Source organism: Ceratotherium simum, chromosome 38 (assembly GCF_057802395.1).
Source record: "Ceratotherium simum simum isolate JZ-2026a chromosome 38, ASM5780239v1, whole genome shotgun sequence".
Classification (NCBI taxonomy): domain Eukaryota; kingdom Metazoa; phylum Chordata; class Mammalia; order Perissodactyla; family Rhinocerotidae; genus Ceratotherium; species Ceratotherium simum.
In genome coordinates, this window is record NC_141937.1 from 7,918,684 (window position 1) to 7,931,930 (window position 13,247).

At 39.5% G+C, this 13,247-nt stretch overlaps 1 protein-coding gene across 11 annotated transcripts in view; it reads right to left on the reverse strand.

The window, feature by feature from the left end:
* Positions 1–13,247, reverse strand: part of MAP3K4 (mitogen-activated protein kinase kinase kinase 4) — a 108,629-nt gene that overhangs the window by 63,387 nt on the left and 31,995 nt on the right. For all 11 annotated transcript variants that reach the window (XM_087425052.1, XM_087425051.1, XM_087425055.1 and 8 more), the window contains exon 2: positions 12,611–12,801. In XM_087425052.1, coding sequence (XP_087281178.1) covers positions 12,611–12,801 — 191 coding nt within the window. The remainder of the gene's footprint in view (positions 1–12,610; positions 12,802–13,247) is intronic.

Below are 13,247 nucleotides of genomic sequence, written 5' to 3' on the forward strand. Positions count from 1 at the left end.
ATTAAAAAAATCAAAATACATATATTTCTCTCTAAATTTTTAAAAAGATTTTACCCATCTCCCCTGCTATACTATACTTGCTATATTCTCTAATATTCTCTACTACTAACCTAAAACAAGCTGTTTACCTCTATACTACAGAGTGCAGTTACCTAGCCAGTCAAATCTCCACAAGTTACCACCTTCAGTTTAAGAAGGGAGAAACAGTATGGCAGATCTGACAGACACCTGGTTTAGAAAACACATCCGATTCCTGCCTTTGCCATAAACTAAATGCATTAACTTAGAGCAAATCACTTAAGTTTCCTGGGTCACTTTTCTCATTTATAAAATGAAGTAGATTGAGGAAAGAATCCTTAAGGTACCTTAAGATTATTCTCATAAAGAATGGAAAGACAGATGATAAGCAAAAATGTTAAGCTTAATCTAATCTATTTCTTGATTTCTTCTTTGCCACAAATGAACAAAAACATTTTAAATTTAACATTAACAAAATTGAAGACATATAGACTAACTCAGTATAATCCGCCTAGTCCATTATACTGTCCCATGAAATCATTCAAAATTAATGCAAAGTAAACACCACATTTTTTCTTCGAACAACTGTAAAAAGTTCTGTTAATTAAATTCCCAATATTTGCAATGAACACACACACAACATCCTTCCGGTTTGGCATTTTTCACACCATTAACCACCTCTACCTTACTAAAATCCCTTCATTCTTTTGCTTTCTAGACACAACAGTCTCTGGCTTCTTTCTACTTCCTAAGTCACTGCTTTTCAAATGCCCTCTTTGGAACTTTGCTCACTCCATAAAAAGTTAATGTTTCTCAGAGTTCCACTCTTCAATCTCTCTGTCTTCCTTTCCTTCTCCCTAGGTGATCCCCTTTACTTCCACTTTATATACTGATAACGCTCAAACCTCTAACACCATCCCACTCTCCCCTCTATACTCAAAATCTTGACTTTGTTTCACTGAATCTAAGACACATATTTTGTATTTTAACATCCCTTAAATTAGAATACGTTTTATAATTAATGGTGATATGAATAAGTTTTATGAACATATTCACTAATATATTTCATTTATATTTTACTTTATATATATGCATAAGAGTAATAAATGGTTTTTTTAAATCTGTATCTAAATATCAAGAAGGAAAAAGATTTCCTTCAATAAATAAATAATTCTAAGTATAAGAACACACTGTGTCATCACTTGTAAGCATTTTTTTCTTAGTACACAATATTATAGTGTACCTTTAGATTTGATGAAATAGGGTATATTTATATGTTACAGACTAATATACCCAAAATCAATTCACCAAAGAAAACTTGTTTAAAACCACCTTACCTCCTAATCAATTTAAATTTTAAAATAAAGATTTTAAAACAAATATTCCTAAGAGCACTTCCTACTTGATTTACAGTATACTTAATTTCCTTTATGATCCATGAAAAAGGATTTTATCTGTCTACAGAAATTTTTGCTATACTTTAATATAAAAATTATTACTATTATTTTAAAAATTGGCAATATTTTTTAAATGATGGACTTTTTACCTGTAGTTTTAATCCATTTTACTTCTGAATGTCTTAAAACTTTTTATACATTCCATGCAAGAAATTTCTTCACAATTTTATTGTTTCTAGCTACAAATGCTTATCAACCTTCATTCATAAAAAATTTGTCCAGGCCAGCCCTTCGCCTCCCCTTTGATATTTTGTTTAACTGTGTTCTTTACACCTTTATTAACAGAGCACATACATACCATTCATTTCTACTTAGTAAAGAAATAGTAATTTGAAAGCAAAAAGAACAACTGCTTCCAAATTTAATTCCACTATACATTATTCTTCAAGATATCAATTCATACTATACTTCATTACTACGAAACACAAAATGATACATACATAGTATCACTTTGTAAGACTGGAAGATAGTGAGTTTAGTTTTTAATACACTGAATTTTGAGGTGCCTATGGGACATCCATGTAGAGATGTCTGTAGGTCATTAATATATGGTCTTGAGCTCAGGAGAGAAACCCAGAGACAGTGATTTGGAAATCATCAGTACATACAGACGTTATCTAACACTAGGAGAGTACATAAGAACATCCAAGAAAAAGTGTGCAGAAGAGAGGCAATGTGGACCTAGAACAGAACGTTGTAGTAGTTAACTAGTATGTGCTTAGGGTTTAGGATCCTAAGAAGACTTTATAAAACAAATGCAGAGTAGCATTACTGATAATGGCCAGAGAATGTCTGCATATAATTTATAATTTGAAAGTAATAGTGAACAATGAAAAAGTATTACTTTGCTTATATAACTTCTTAATGTTCTTCTAATCCATGATTTAAAGGTCCTAATGGAAACAAAGGGTTAACTGAGAGTAGCCAGAATGACTTTATTAACCCCAGAAGACTGGGCTATAAACTTTATGTCCAAATCTATGTTATATTTAGCAGGGAGCTGATACTCAAAGCACAAAAAATTAAGAGATGAAGCTTCTCAGCCTTCTTCTTTACTCCAACAATTAAAAGGACTTAAGGGGGAAAATGCCACAATCCCATTTTTCCGTATAGACAGAACCAAATTTTAGCAAGCCTATAAAAAAATAACTTTTGTAGATGATATACAAATCTTATTAAGTCTACCTTACAGCATACAAAACGGTATACTACAACAATTTTTTGAAATTTTGTGTTTACAAAAAGCAACGGTTTAATACTTGGATCTATGATCTGTGTAAAGAAAAGCAAATCGGGAAAGAAGCAAGATGGGACAAAGAAGCTATTTCTTTTTTCCAAAACAAAAAACCAAGTTGGTTTTGGAAAAAAAATACAAATGGAAATTGATACATCTTAGTTTAAAAATGATGTAATTTAAACTTAAAATAGACTTAAACCCCAATCTAGCTACCATGCAAAAAGAAAAGACCAATCTATCCATCTTATCAGTAACTATATTTTTCAAATAATGTGTTTGTGATGGAGAGAGGAAACTCAAGAGTATTTCCTAGCAACTGTGACCAGGTAGGCCTCTATAAAATCAGAAGGGACTTGTCTGTTAAGGGAGATCTGAGAAGCATTAGGGTGTCGGGGAGAAAAAAAATCTGTAAGCTTAGACTAGTAATTTCCCAAAGCATTTTATATTTTGTCTTTACCCACTCTGACATGAGTAAGAAACTTCTAATAATAATCAAAAGCCCATAACTAATGGACAAGCTGGTTTGTTTAGTTTTCTGTTAATACTAAATCCCTCTGTAATTAACAAAAAGTCAAATATAGGGGCCAGCCCAGTGGTGCAAGTAGTTAAGTGCGCGCACTCCGCTGCGGCGGCCCGGGGTTCACCGGTTCGGATCCCGGGTGTGCACCGACGCACTGGTGGCAAGCTATGCTGTGGCGGCATTCCATATAAAGTGGAGGAAGATGGGCACGGATGTTAGCTCAGGGCGAGTCTTCCTCAGCAAAAAGAGGAGGATTGGCAGATGTTAGCACAGGGCTGATCTCCTCACCAAAAAAAAAAACAAAAGTCAAATACAAACAGAGCTTCTGAAAAGGAGATGGATCAAAAGTATACAGAATGCATTACACAACAAGTTCTAATTACAGTACTAAAAAACTAGTTCATAATAACTTGAGTAAGACTAATGGAACATCTGATCTCCAGAGTGGCTATAAATTAAATGGTGAGATTCTGTAGTACAGTTAAAGAAACATCCAGAGTAGTTACTTTTTCCTTTGGTCAATCACCAATAATTCCTGTCAAATCAGAAGAACGTGAAAGGAAAAGAAAAAAAATTTTATAACGAAGCCAAAAGCAATCAAACGACAAGCAATATGGTTCATTTGTTCAAACAGATATCAGACAATCAACTAAATTCCCCACCATCCACAACTAGAAATGGCTTTTTAGAATACGTATAAAATGTATTTTTTATTAAGTCCTTGAAATTCTTATGTTCTCCCATACATGTACTGTCAAATTAAAAACAATGGCCTTCCTCAAGCTCTCAAATGAGAAAGCATGAGCAGACACTTGCTCTTTTCCTTTAACTGTGAGATGATCATCAGAGCAAGGATGTCCTAGACTATCAATGTTAGCAATTGGAAGGGGCCTAGAGATCTTCTAATACAAGGCTCTCAAACTTCAGTAAATATTAATAATCACTTGGTTCTTGCTAAATGCAGATTCCTGGGCCCACTCCCAGTATTTCTGATTCATCCTGGCTAGAATGACACATTTTGGGAAACACTGCTTTATTCAATCCCCTCAGTTTCGAGGTAGGGGCTTTACAGAGATTGGCATAATCTTCACAACTACAACGTGACGAAGATTACCACGGAACACAGGGATCCTAACTCATGTTGGTGCCATCACACCTTTATGCCTGTCAAAGTTGTTCACAGGGCAGTTCCAACTGACCAAGGAAAGGTTAAGATACTGAGTGCCATAAAAGACAGATTACGGCAGACTAACTCTTCTTTGAAGGCTTTAAGTAAAACCCAGTACTTGACTGGGGGCCTTGAAGAACAGCTTCAGCTTAAGTAAGGGTAGCAAGTAAGACAAGAGGATATTTTAAACCAGAGAAGGAGAGCATGAAAAGATACAAGGGCAGAAAAGAAAAGAGTTTGTTCTGGAACAGTGAGTCTGTATACAGGCAGCCTGGAAATACAAATTAGAACCTTGATAGGCCGAGTTTGGACTAAAGACCTGAAATACCAACTTAAGTCCACTCTCGTTAACAATGAACATTTCTCTAACCATACAGACTGAATCTGACTTGTAACCATTTTACCAGCTCAATTTTACAGGAGTACTATATTTTTTCAAAAAAAAAAAAAGTTGCTAATCTCACTACTATTAGCAAAAAACCACACACATTTACGTACACACACACCTTGAGATATTTGCTAACAATAGGGAGATTAATGAACGTGTATGTATATGCACAGATGTGTGTATATATATGTACAAATTCTGATATAGCTATCTTGAGATATTTGTTCTAGCTCTGTAATCTGGCTATTGCAGTGTTATAATACTGCTGCAAAATGGAGCTAGCTGATAATGATTACAAGGCAGATTCACTCTGAAAAGGGCTTTGGCTTGGGTGTCTTAAATTTAACCTACTTGAACTATGAGATAACTGGATTTACCTCCTTCTGCTGTAATAGAAAGAACAAAAATTTAAGGATGAGACAGTTTGCTTGTCTTCCTCTTAAAATAATCTTAAAAACAAACAGCTACATATGGCTACTTATTGTCCAAAACTTACCAAAATCTTAATTGCTGTTATTTGGTAGTTATTTACGATTATCCAGAAGTATAATCTCTAATGATACCACAGCTACATTCTGCTGCTCATCAAAGAATGAAATCAGTCCTGGTCAGTGAGCTAACTCAAGAGCTCAACTGGTAGATTACATCAGTCAGGATGTCACATAACTGATATTTTTTTAGGTAATAAAGAGCTAACTGGGGCGGGCCTCGTGGCTTAGCGGTTAAGTGCGCGCGCTCCGCTACTGGCGGCCCGGGTTCGGATCCCGGGCGCGCACCGATGCACCGCTTCTCCGGCCATGCTGGGGCCGCATCCCACGTACAGCAACTAGAAGGATGTGTAGCTATGACATACAACTATCCACTGGGGCTTTGGGGGAAAAATAAATAAAGTTATTAAAAAAAAAACTTTATAAGAGCTAACTGTCCTTACCTAGATATCATAACATTGCTATATTTTTATCACAGCTTCTAAAAGCAGAAGTTAATATTTTGAAAACAAAAAAATGTCTCTAATATTCCCAAGGCAACAAAATCAGGAAAATGTAAAAATTGGGTAAAATACAGTTTTGCACACATCTAACTGGCAATCATTTTAAAGTCAATCAACACAAAGAAATAAAAGGTTGCAGGCACTGGTGGCCTCACCTCTTTCCCCTCTCAGCCCTCTCCTATCTCAGACAACCACCATGACAGAGACTGTTTTGAACTTTCCTGTCTGGTGGTTACACACTTGCATGTTACAGATGGAAATCACAAATAATGAAAGACACAATGAATCTTCTTGCAGGACTTCTTGTTGTCCATGTGCAAGAACTTCTGTAAAGTCTACTCCCAAAAGCGGATTTGCTGTGTCAAGGATATAACCAACCTCAATTTGACTGTATTATTAACAAATTACTTTCCTCAGGGATTGAGACAATTTCCACTCCCACCAGCCTTGTACGAAAGCTGCCATCTCCTCATATCTTTGCTAGTATTTGATATTGCTCACTGGGGTGTAATAAGAAATATATTTGCTTTTTGTCCAGGTTCTTGGCACAGAGCTCCTAAAACCCTTGGAATTTCCTAAATGATAAGAGTGTCTTTTGTTATTATAAAGAGCCCCTTTCAATCACATCTAAATTTATGACAATATGGCAACTTAGGGTGGGGTTCCTAGATTGCCTCAGGATAGGGCTGGTCACAGAAGGAACAAGTGTTGAGAGGGTTGGAACCTTCAGTCCCAGCCACCAACCTGACTTCCCAGAAAAGGGTGGGGGTGGGGGAAGGTCTGGAGATTAAGCTCTATAAAAACTCTTGAACAAGGAGATTTGATGAGCTTCCAGGTTGGTGAACATATTAAGGTGCTGGGAGTAAAGCCAGATACCTGAGGGTTACTGTAAATATTCAATAAGATTACCTTGCAACTTTATTAGGAAAAGAAGTTAATCTTGTCAATTAGCTGTTTTCTTGGTTAACCTGAGGAGTAACTCAAGGGTCACAAGGATTTATGAGCTTGTTTCACAGAATAAAGAGTACGCCTTCAAGGATCACCAGATAACCAGTCCCCAGAAGTCAGACTGCCCAGGGGCTCATCAGGAGTGAAAGAAACATGGATTACCCCTTTGTTTCTCTGAAACTCCTCTGCCAAGCCCCTTAGCTCTATAAAACCCCCTGCTCTCTTCTCTTGTTGAGGCAGATTTGAGAAAACCTATCCTCTTGCCTTCTCGTTTTTGCCAATTCAAATAAACCTTTCTCCATTTCAGTGATTGGCTTACTGCACATCTGGCACACGAACTTGAGATTAAGAGGTTCAGTATCAGGATGGCACTCTGAAGAGGGCATGGAAGCTCCATGTCACCTCCCCATACCTTGTCCTATGCATCTCTTCCATTTGGCTATTCCTGAGCCCTCTATAACAAAGCAATAAACATAAGTAAAGTGTGCTCCTGAGTGCTGTGAGTAGTTCTAACAAATTATGGAACCTGAAGAGGGGCTCATGGGAACCCTTGATTTACAGTCAGTTGGTCAAAAGTGCCCTGGGACTAAATCTCCAATTATAAAAAATAAATCTATAACATTAGTAGTGACTCTGAGCCTATGATAATAAAAATATTTAAAGAATCCTATCCATACCATATAATTAGTTCATGACAATGGCTACCACCACTAAAAAAAAGTTGTTAATGGTTATTCTCGCCTCCTTTCAACACATAGTGCCCTCATACCTTTTTGTATCCTTATATTCCTTCAGGGATGCTCTTGATGTTGTTTGCATTTATGAGGCAGAGGGGCTGGAGAGCACAAAGACAGTATGACTGACCAGATACTAATTCCTCAAAGCTTTACACACAGGTAGGAGCCAGTCTCTCAAGACAGCCAACAAACCACACCTCCTGGTGTCAATGCTCTGTGGTCCCTGCCACACTTTATTTTGGCTGGCCCTGAGTAGCCAAAAGAATGCAGCAGAAGTGATGCTGTGCAACTTCCCAGGCTAAGTCGTAAGAAGCCTGATAACTTCCACCTTGATCTCTTAAAACACTTGCTCTGAGGGAAGCTAGCTGCCATGTAGGGAGTCCCAATTACCCAGGGACCAGTACGCTGTGAAGAAGCCCACGCTAGCCACGTGGAAAGTCCTATGTAAAAAAAACAATGCCAGCGAGCCCTCAGCCCAGGTGTCAGACATGTGAGTGAAGGAGCCATCTGGGACATGCAGACACCATGTGGAGAAGAACTGAGGGCCCAGACTCAGGGCCCCAGTCAAGCTATGACAACATCTCCAGCCAACTGAACTGTTCCAGCTGAAGCTCCAGACATCAGGGGGCAGAGATGAGCTGTGCCCCACCTGAATGCTTGATCCACCGAATCATGAGCACAATAAAATGGCTGTTCTTTCATGCCACTAAGTTTTGGGGTGGCTTGTTACAGAGCAATAGATAAGCAGAAAAATGTAAATATTATTGGTGACATTCATTAAAAAGATGAGTACAACTTTGACTGCAGTTTTGACTGCAGCGACTATATAGTCTGATTCAGAGAGCCTCTGCTTGTTGCAGTGAGAAAGAGAGAATGCACCAGTTCAGATTTCCTTGGAAAGCTTTTAAAATAAATCTGACGAATCTAACTAATTCTAAAGCTCTTGAAAATACTGAGGGACCAATATATTATTAGTTTCAAACACACTAGTGTGAAACATTGGTCTCCCTGACTCAGCCTTCAGGTCGTAGTACAAATGACACTTGTTCCAGAAGTCTTTCCAACCCCAGGTCTTCTCGATCCCCTCCCATGGGCACCCACAGCAGCCTCCATCCCAGCTCTCCCACAGGAGACTGCACTGCCTGTTTATCTGTGTGATCCTACCAGACACGGGGCGAGGGCTTCACCATCATCTAAAACAGTACGTGCCTATGGAGTCACTCAAAGCCTGACTCAATGCAAAGAAGGAAGGGGGAATAACGAAGGGAGGAAGGAAAGAAGGGAATGAGAAGAGGGGGTAGAAGAAAGGAAAGAGAGGTAAAGGAAAAAAAGGAAGGGAAGGAGGGAAGGAAAGAAAGACATAATGAAAAAGTAACTATGGTGGCAACACCCATAGTGAGAAACAGAAAAAGGGCTAGGGAAAGCTACAATGAGTCCAGGCAGACTGACCCAGGTTGGGGTCCCAACTCCACAACTTGGTAGCTATGTGACTTGAGACTCAGTGTCCTGAAAGTGGGGACAGCAATTAATAAGGATATATCCAATGACATAATTATTTGATTCTACTTTAAAACTTAAGGCAAGAAAGTAATAAACACTGAGAAAGAAATCTTTAGCTTACAAAAGTAATGACAGCTAATACTCACTGAACATATAATCCTCACAACACTGTATGGCAGATGATTTTACAGATGGAGACTGAGACACAGAGGTTGCCCAGATAGAAGGGGGCAGAACCAGGATTAGAATCCAGGCAGTCTGCCGACTGAGTCTGTGCTCCTATCCACCAGGCTCTGCTGCTGCAGTCAGAGAGCAGTGAGTTCTCAGGGACGGTTCCACCATCACAGCACAAACACCCGATCACCAAACACGGAAACGGCCCAGCTGCCCAACCTGGGTGCTTCACTTCCATCTTTTCTTGGTATTCATGAACAAGAACGCTGGCAACGAACAATCCACCAGATGGTAAACATAAGAAGCTACTTTCTAATGTATGCATGACTGGGACACTTAAAACTAAAAACCCTGGAAACTTTCTGCGCTATTTCCTCAACTGTGAATTGAATACTCTATAGGACCTACATCTCACTGGGTCATGATGACATTTAAGAGAGAACTGTTTTGAAGAGCTAAACACAGTGCTTAGCACAGAGTAAGCACTGGATAACTGTTAGTGATAACTGGGTAAATGCTGCTACAAATGACACAGCAGCCATTTCAAAGACCAGTACAGGTTATTCTACGACATAAAAAGTTCATAAAACATTAAATGATAGAAGAGGCCAGTTGTAAAATAGTAAATATAGTATGGCAACATAAATATATGCAAGCAAACAGATTACAAGAGACAAACAATAAAGGTTGTTATTTCTGCATATTGGGTTTATGAGTATTTTTATTTCTTTTTATCTGTATTTTCTAAATTTCCTACAACAAACATGTAATCTTTTGCAATAAGAAAAAGAGTAAGTTATTAAGGATTTTGGTGTCCTAGGTCTGCTATTCGATAGCTACAAGCAAAAGGTTTATGAGTATTCACTTCTTCACCAGAAAAACGGTAGGAAATGAAGTAAGTGCTCTCCGAGACCCCTTCCAGATTGAAAATTCTATAATTTTGTGAAATAAACAATTAAAAGAAGTTTTTGAGGAAAAGAGACAACCTTTCCTCTTCCTTCTATCTCCCACGCAGCCCAGAAGGACACAGGAACCCAATAAACATCTACTGACTGGTTTTCTCACTGATCAGTGACCGACAATACAGTCAACTCAAGTACTGCATCCAGATAAGCTTAACCCTGCTGCGTGTACTAGAAAGAAGTCTAAACGGAGCGCCAGGAGAACCCGTTCTAAACACAGCCCTGCCACTATCTTAAGCCTTCTGGCCTTAAAGAAGTTGCTTTAAAACCCCGGGCTTCCAGTGGTGCAAGCAGTTAAGTGCGTGCGCTCTGCTGCAGCGGCCCGGGGTTCACGGGTTCAGATCCTGGGCGCGCACCAACGCACCGCTTGGCAAGCCATGCAGTGGCGGCATCCCATATAAAGTGGAGGAAGATGGGGATGGATGTTAGCCCACGGCCAGTCTTCCTCAGCAAAAAAGAGGAGGATTGGCAGATCTTAGTTCAGGGCCGATCTTCCTCACAAAAAAAAAACCCAGGCCTCAGTTTCTCTATCTATAAAACAGGGGAATTGTGCTCTCAGCTCCTGTTCTAAAATAGTCTAGAACAACAAGTGAAGAAAAAGCAGACGTACTATTGGCATCTTCTCACTTTACCACCAAAAAGCAAATATGTATTAACCCATATTGATTCAGTAGATGCTGCTGCACTGATATTATTTTAGATTAAAAAAAAACTTCTGTAGGCATTTGAGAAATTTCTTTGGGAAAATGGATAAAGATTGATTTTAAAGATGATAAATTACAATGGAAAGCTATTAATTTCCAAAGGGGGTAAGTACAGGCCACAGGTCAACATCCTACTACAAATAAAGTTTTAAAAGAAAGTAAAAAACATCTTCCCTGTGGGAAAAGACTATTTACTGCTTAGGAATTCCCCCTTGGATAAGATTTCACTCAAGCAAATAAACAAAATTAAATCACTTTCTCTTTCTTAAGGAATGGCGATCACAGGGACACAGAGATCAATGTGTGGAAGAAATCCGTGGGAAGGGGAACCTGGCCAAAGAGAGAGGAAGAACACTGCTAAAGAAAGCGAGAAGTAGGAATGAACTTGAATTCAGTAGGGAGAACACATAATGCGGGAAATTTCTCAGATGAGATAAAGAATGAAATCCTTATCTTGTGCAGTAATAGACAGATGAATTCCAGGAAGCTATGAGATCAGTTTCAGGACAAGTCTTTGCTGAAACTAACAGGGAAATGCTAAAACCATAAGGCTTCAGTGACCTGAGTTTCCATGACAGAAAGCGGAGTACAAAGAGGTAGCAGGTCAGCACGATTCAATTCATCCAACTCAGAAAACAACAGCCGTGACATGCTAGGAGGAAGAAGAAATGAAAACAGAGAACACTCTCAGCTTCTAGGAACCGAACACAATCCGGGCTTTGGGATTCTAAATAAAGAGAAAAGTAGAATACGGGTTCTGCCCACGGTTATAAGGTGTAGGGCACCACGCAGGCACCGTGCTTATCGAGAAAGAGGGCCCTACACACTAAGGGCAGCATCACAGTCACCGGCAGAGAGCACAAGTCTCAGGCTGCCTCATGAATCCTGGGGAAGAAAGCCTGGCTCTGCCTCTCCCAAACTGCCCAATACCTTATGTCTGGAAGACAGAATCTAGAAACCTCAGCCTAAGAGATGCAAAGAATCAAAGAAAGCCCTCTATCCCATACACCAGTAGCCATCCTGGAGGAGTACATTGATTCATCCACATTTGGCTTCTTCCACATCCTAAAAGGAATGCCTCACACCAAGACTTTAACAATTACTCAGGACAAACCCTTCTATCTCTGGAGAATTATTTTCTCCTTCACTAACAAAACTGCTAATGGTAATAATTCAAAAATCAAAAAATAAAATTTAAGGGCCAGCCCTGATGGCCTAGTGGTTAAGCATACTCCACTTTGGCAGGCCAGGTTTGGTTCCCGGGTACGGACCTACACCACTCGTCTGTCAGTGGTCACGCTGTGGCAGCAACTCACATTCAAAAAGAGGAAGATGGACAGCAGATGTTAGCTCAGGGGGAATCTTCCTCAGCAAAAAAATAAATTCAATAAAATAAAATTTAAAAGCAGTATTAAAATCGGGGCCGGCCCCGTGGCGTGGCGGAAGTGTGCGTGCTCCACTGCTGATGGCCCGGGTTCGGATCCCGGGAGCGCACTGACGCACTGCTTGTCAGGCCACGCTGCGGCGGCGTCCCACATAAAGTAGAGGAAAGGGCACGGATATTAGCTCATGGCCGGTCTTCCTCAGCAAAAAAAAAAAGAGGAGGATTGGCATGGATGTTAGCTCAGGGCTGATTTTTCTCCCGCCCCCCCCCCCAAAAAAAGCAGCACTAAAATCAAATTTAAAATAAAAAGAATAACTGACAGTATCCTGGAAAGGATTAATCAATAGTTACATGTTATATAAAGATTACAAACCAAAAGCGCCAGGCCCTCTCATGTATCTCTTTATAAGTACAAGACTTACCTTTCAAATTTGATCGACTGGCAGGCCTCCCTCCATTATTTCTCTGGTGTTTGGTCGACATGCGTTTCATCTGTCGAGGCGTGCTGGGGGGAGAGGTGCTGTAAAGGTTCTCTGTACTTGTTTCATCTGAAAAGTCCTCTGGATCAGATTCAGAATTCTTGCAAGCTGAATCTCCCGACGTGCACTCTTGCCTGTGAAAGACGATTAAACTACTTATAATTTCTGTTAAGAACTCTTTGTAAAACTTTTCTGTGGATCTTTCTCCTCTACTCGCACTTGTGGAAACTCACAAGGAGAACTTCTCTCTCACTAAAGGGAATGAGGACTGTGCCTGCCACTCCTCTGCCCACGAACAACAAGGAGTAGTACCACATGGTAGAACTGATGTGCAGTTTGTTGTTTATAGAATTATTTCGAAAATAAATGAAGTTTAAAACTAAAAACTTACGGATTAAGGGAAAAAAGAGCAAAGGACTAGATACAAACCAGACAGAACTAAGTATGGACTTGTGTGCTAGACACCGATCAGCTTAACTGATGAGTGGGCAAATACAGCCCTGTCCCGACTTCAGAGCCTGGCTCCTCTCTTTTCAAAGCACACACACAGGACAGAAAGCACAGAAGAACACTTTACTAT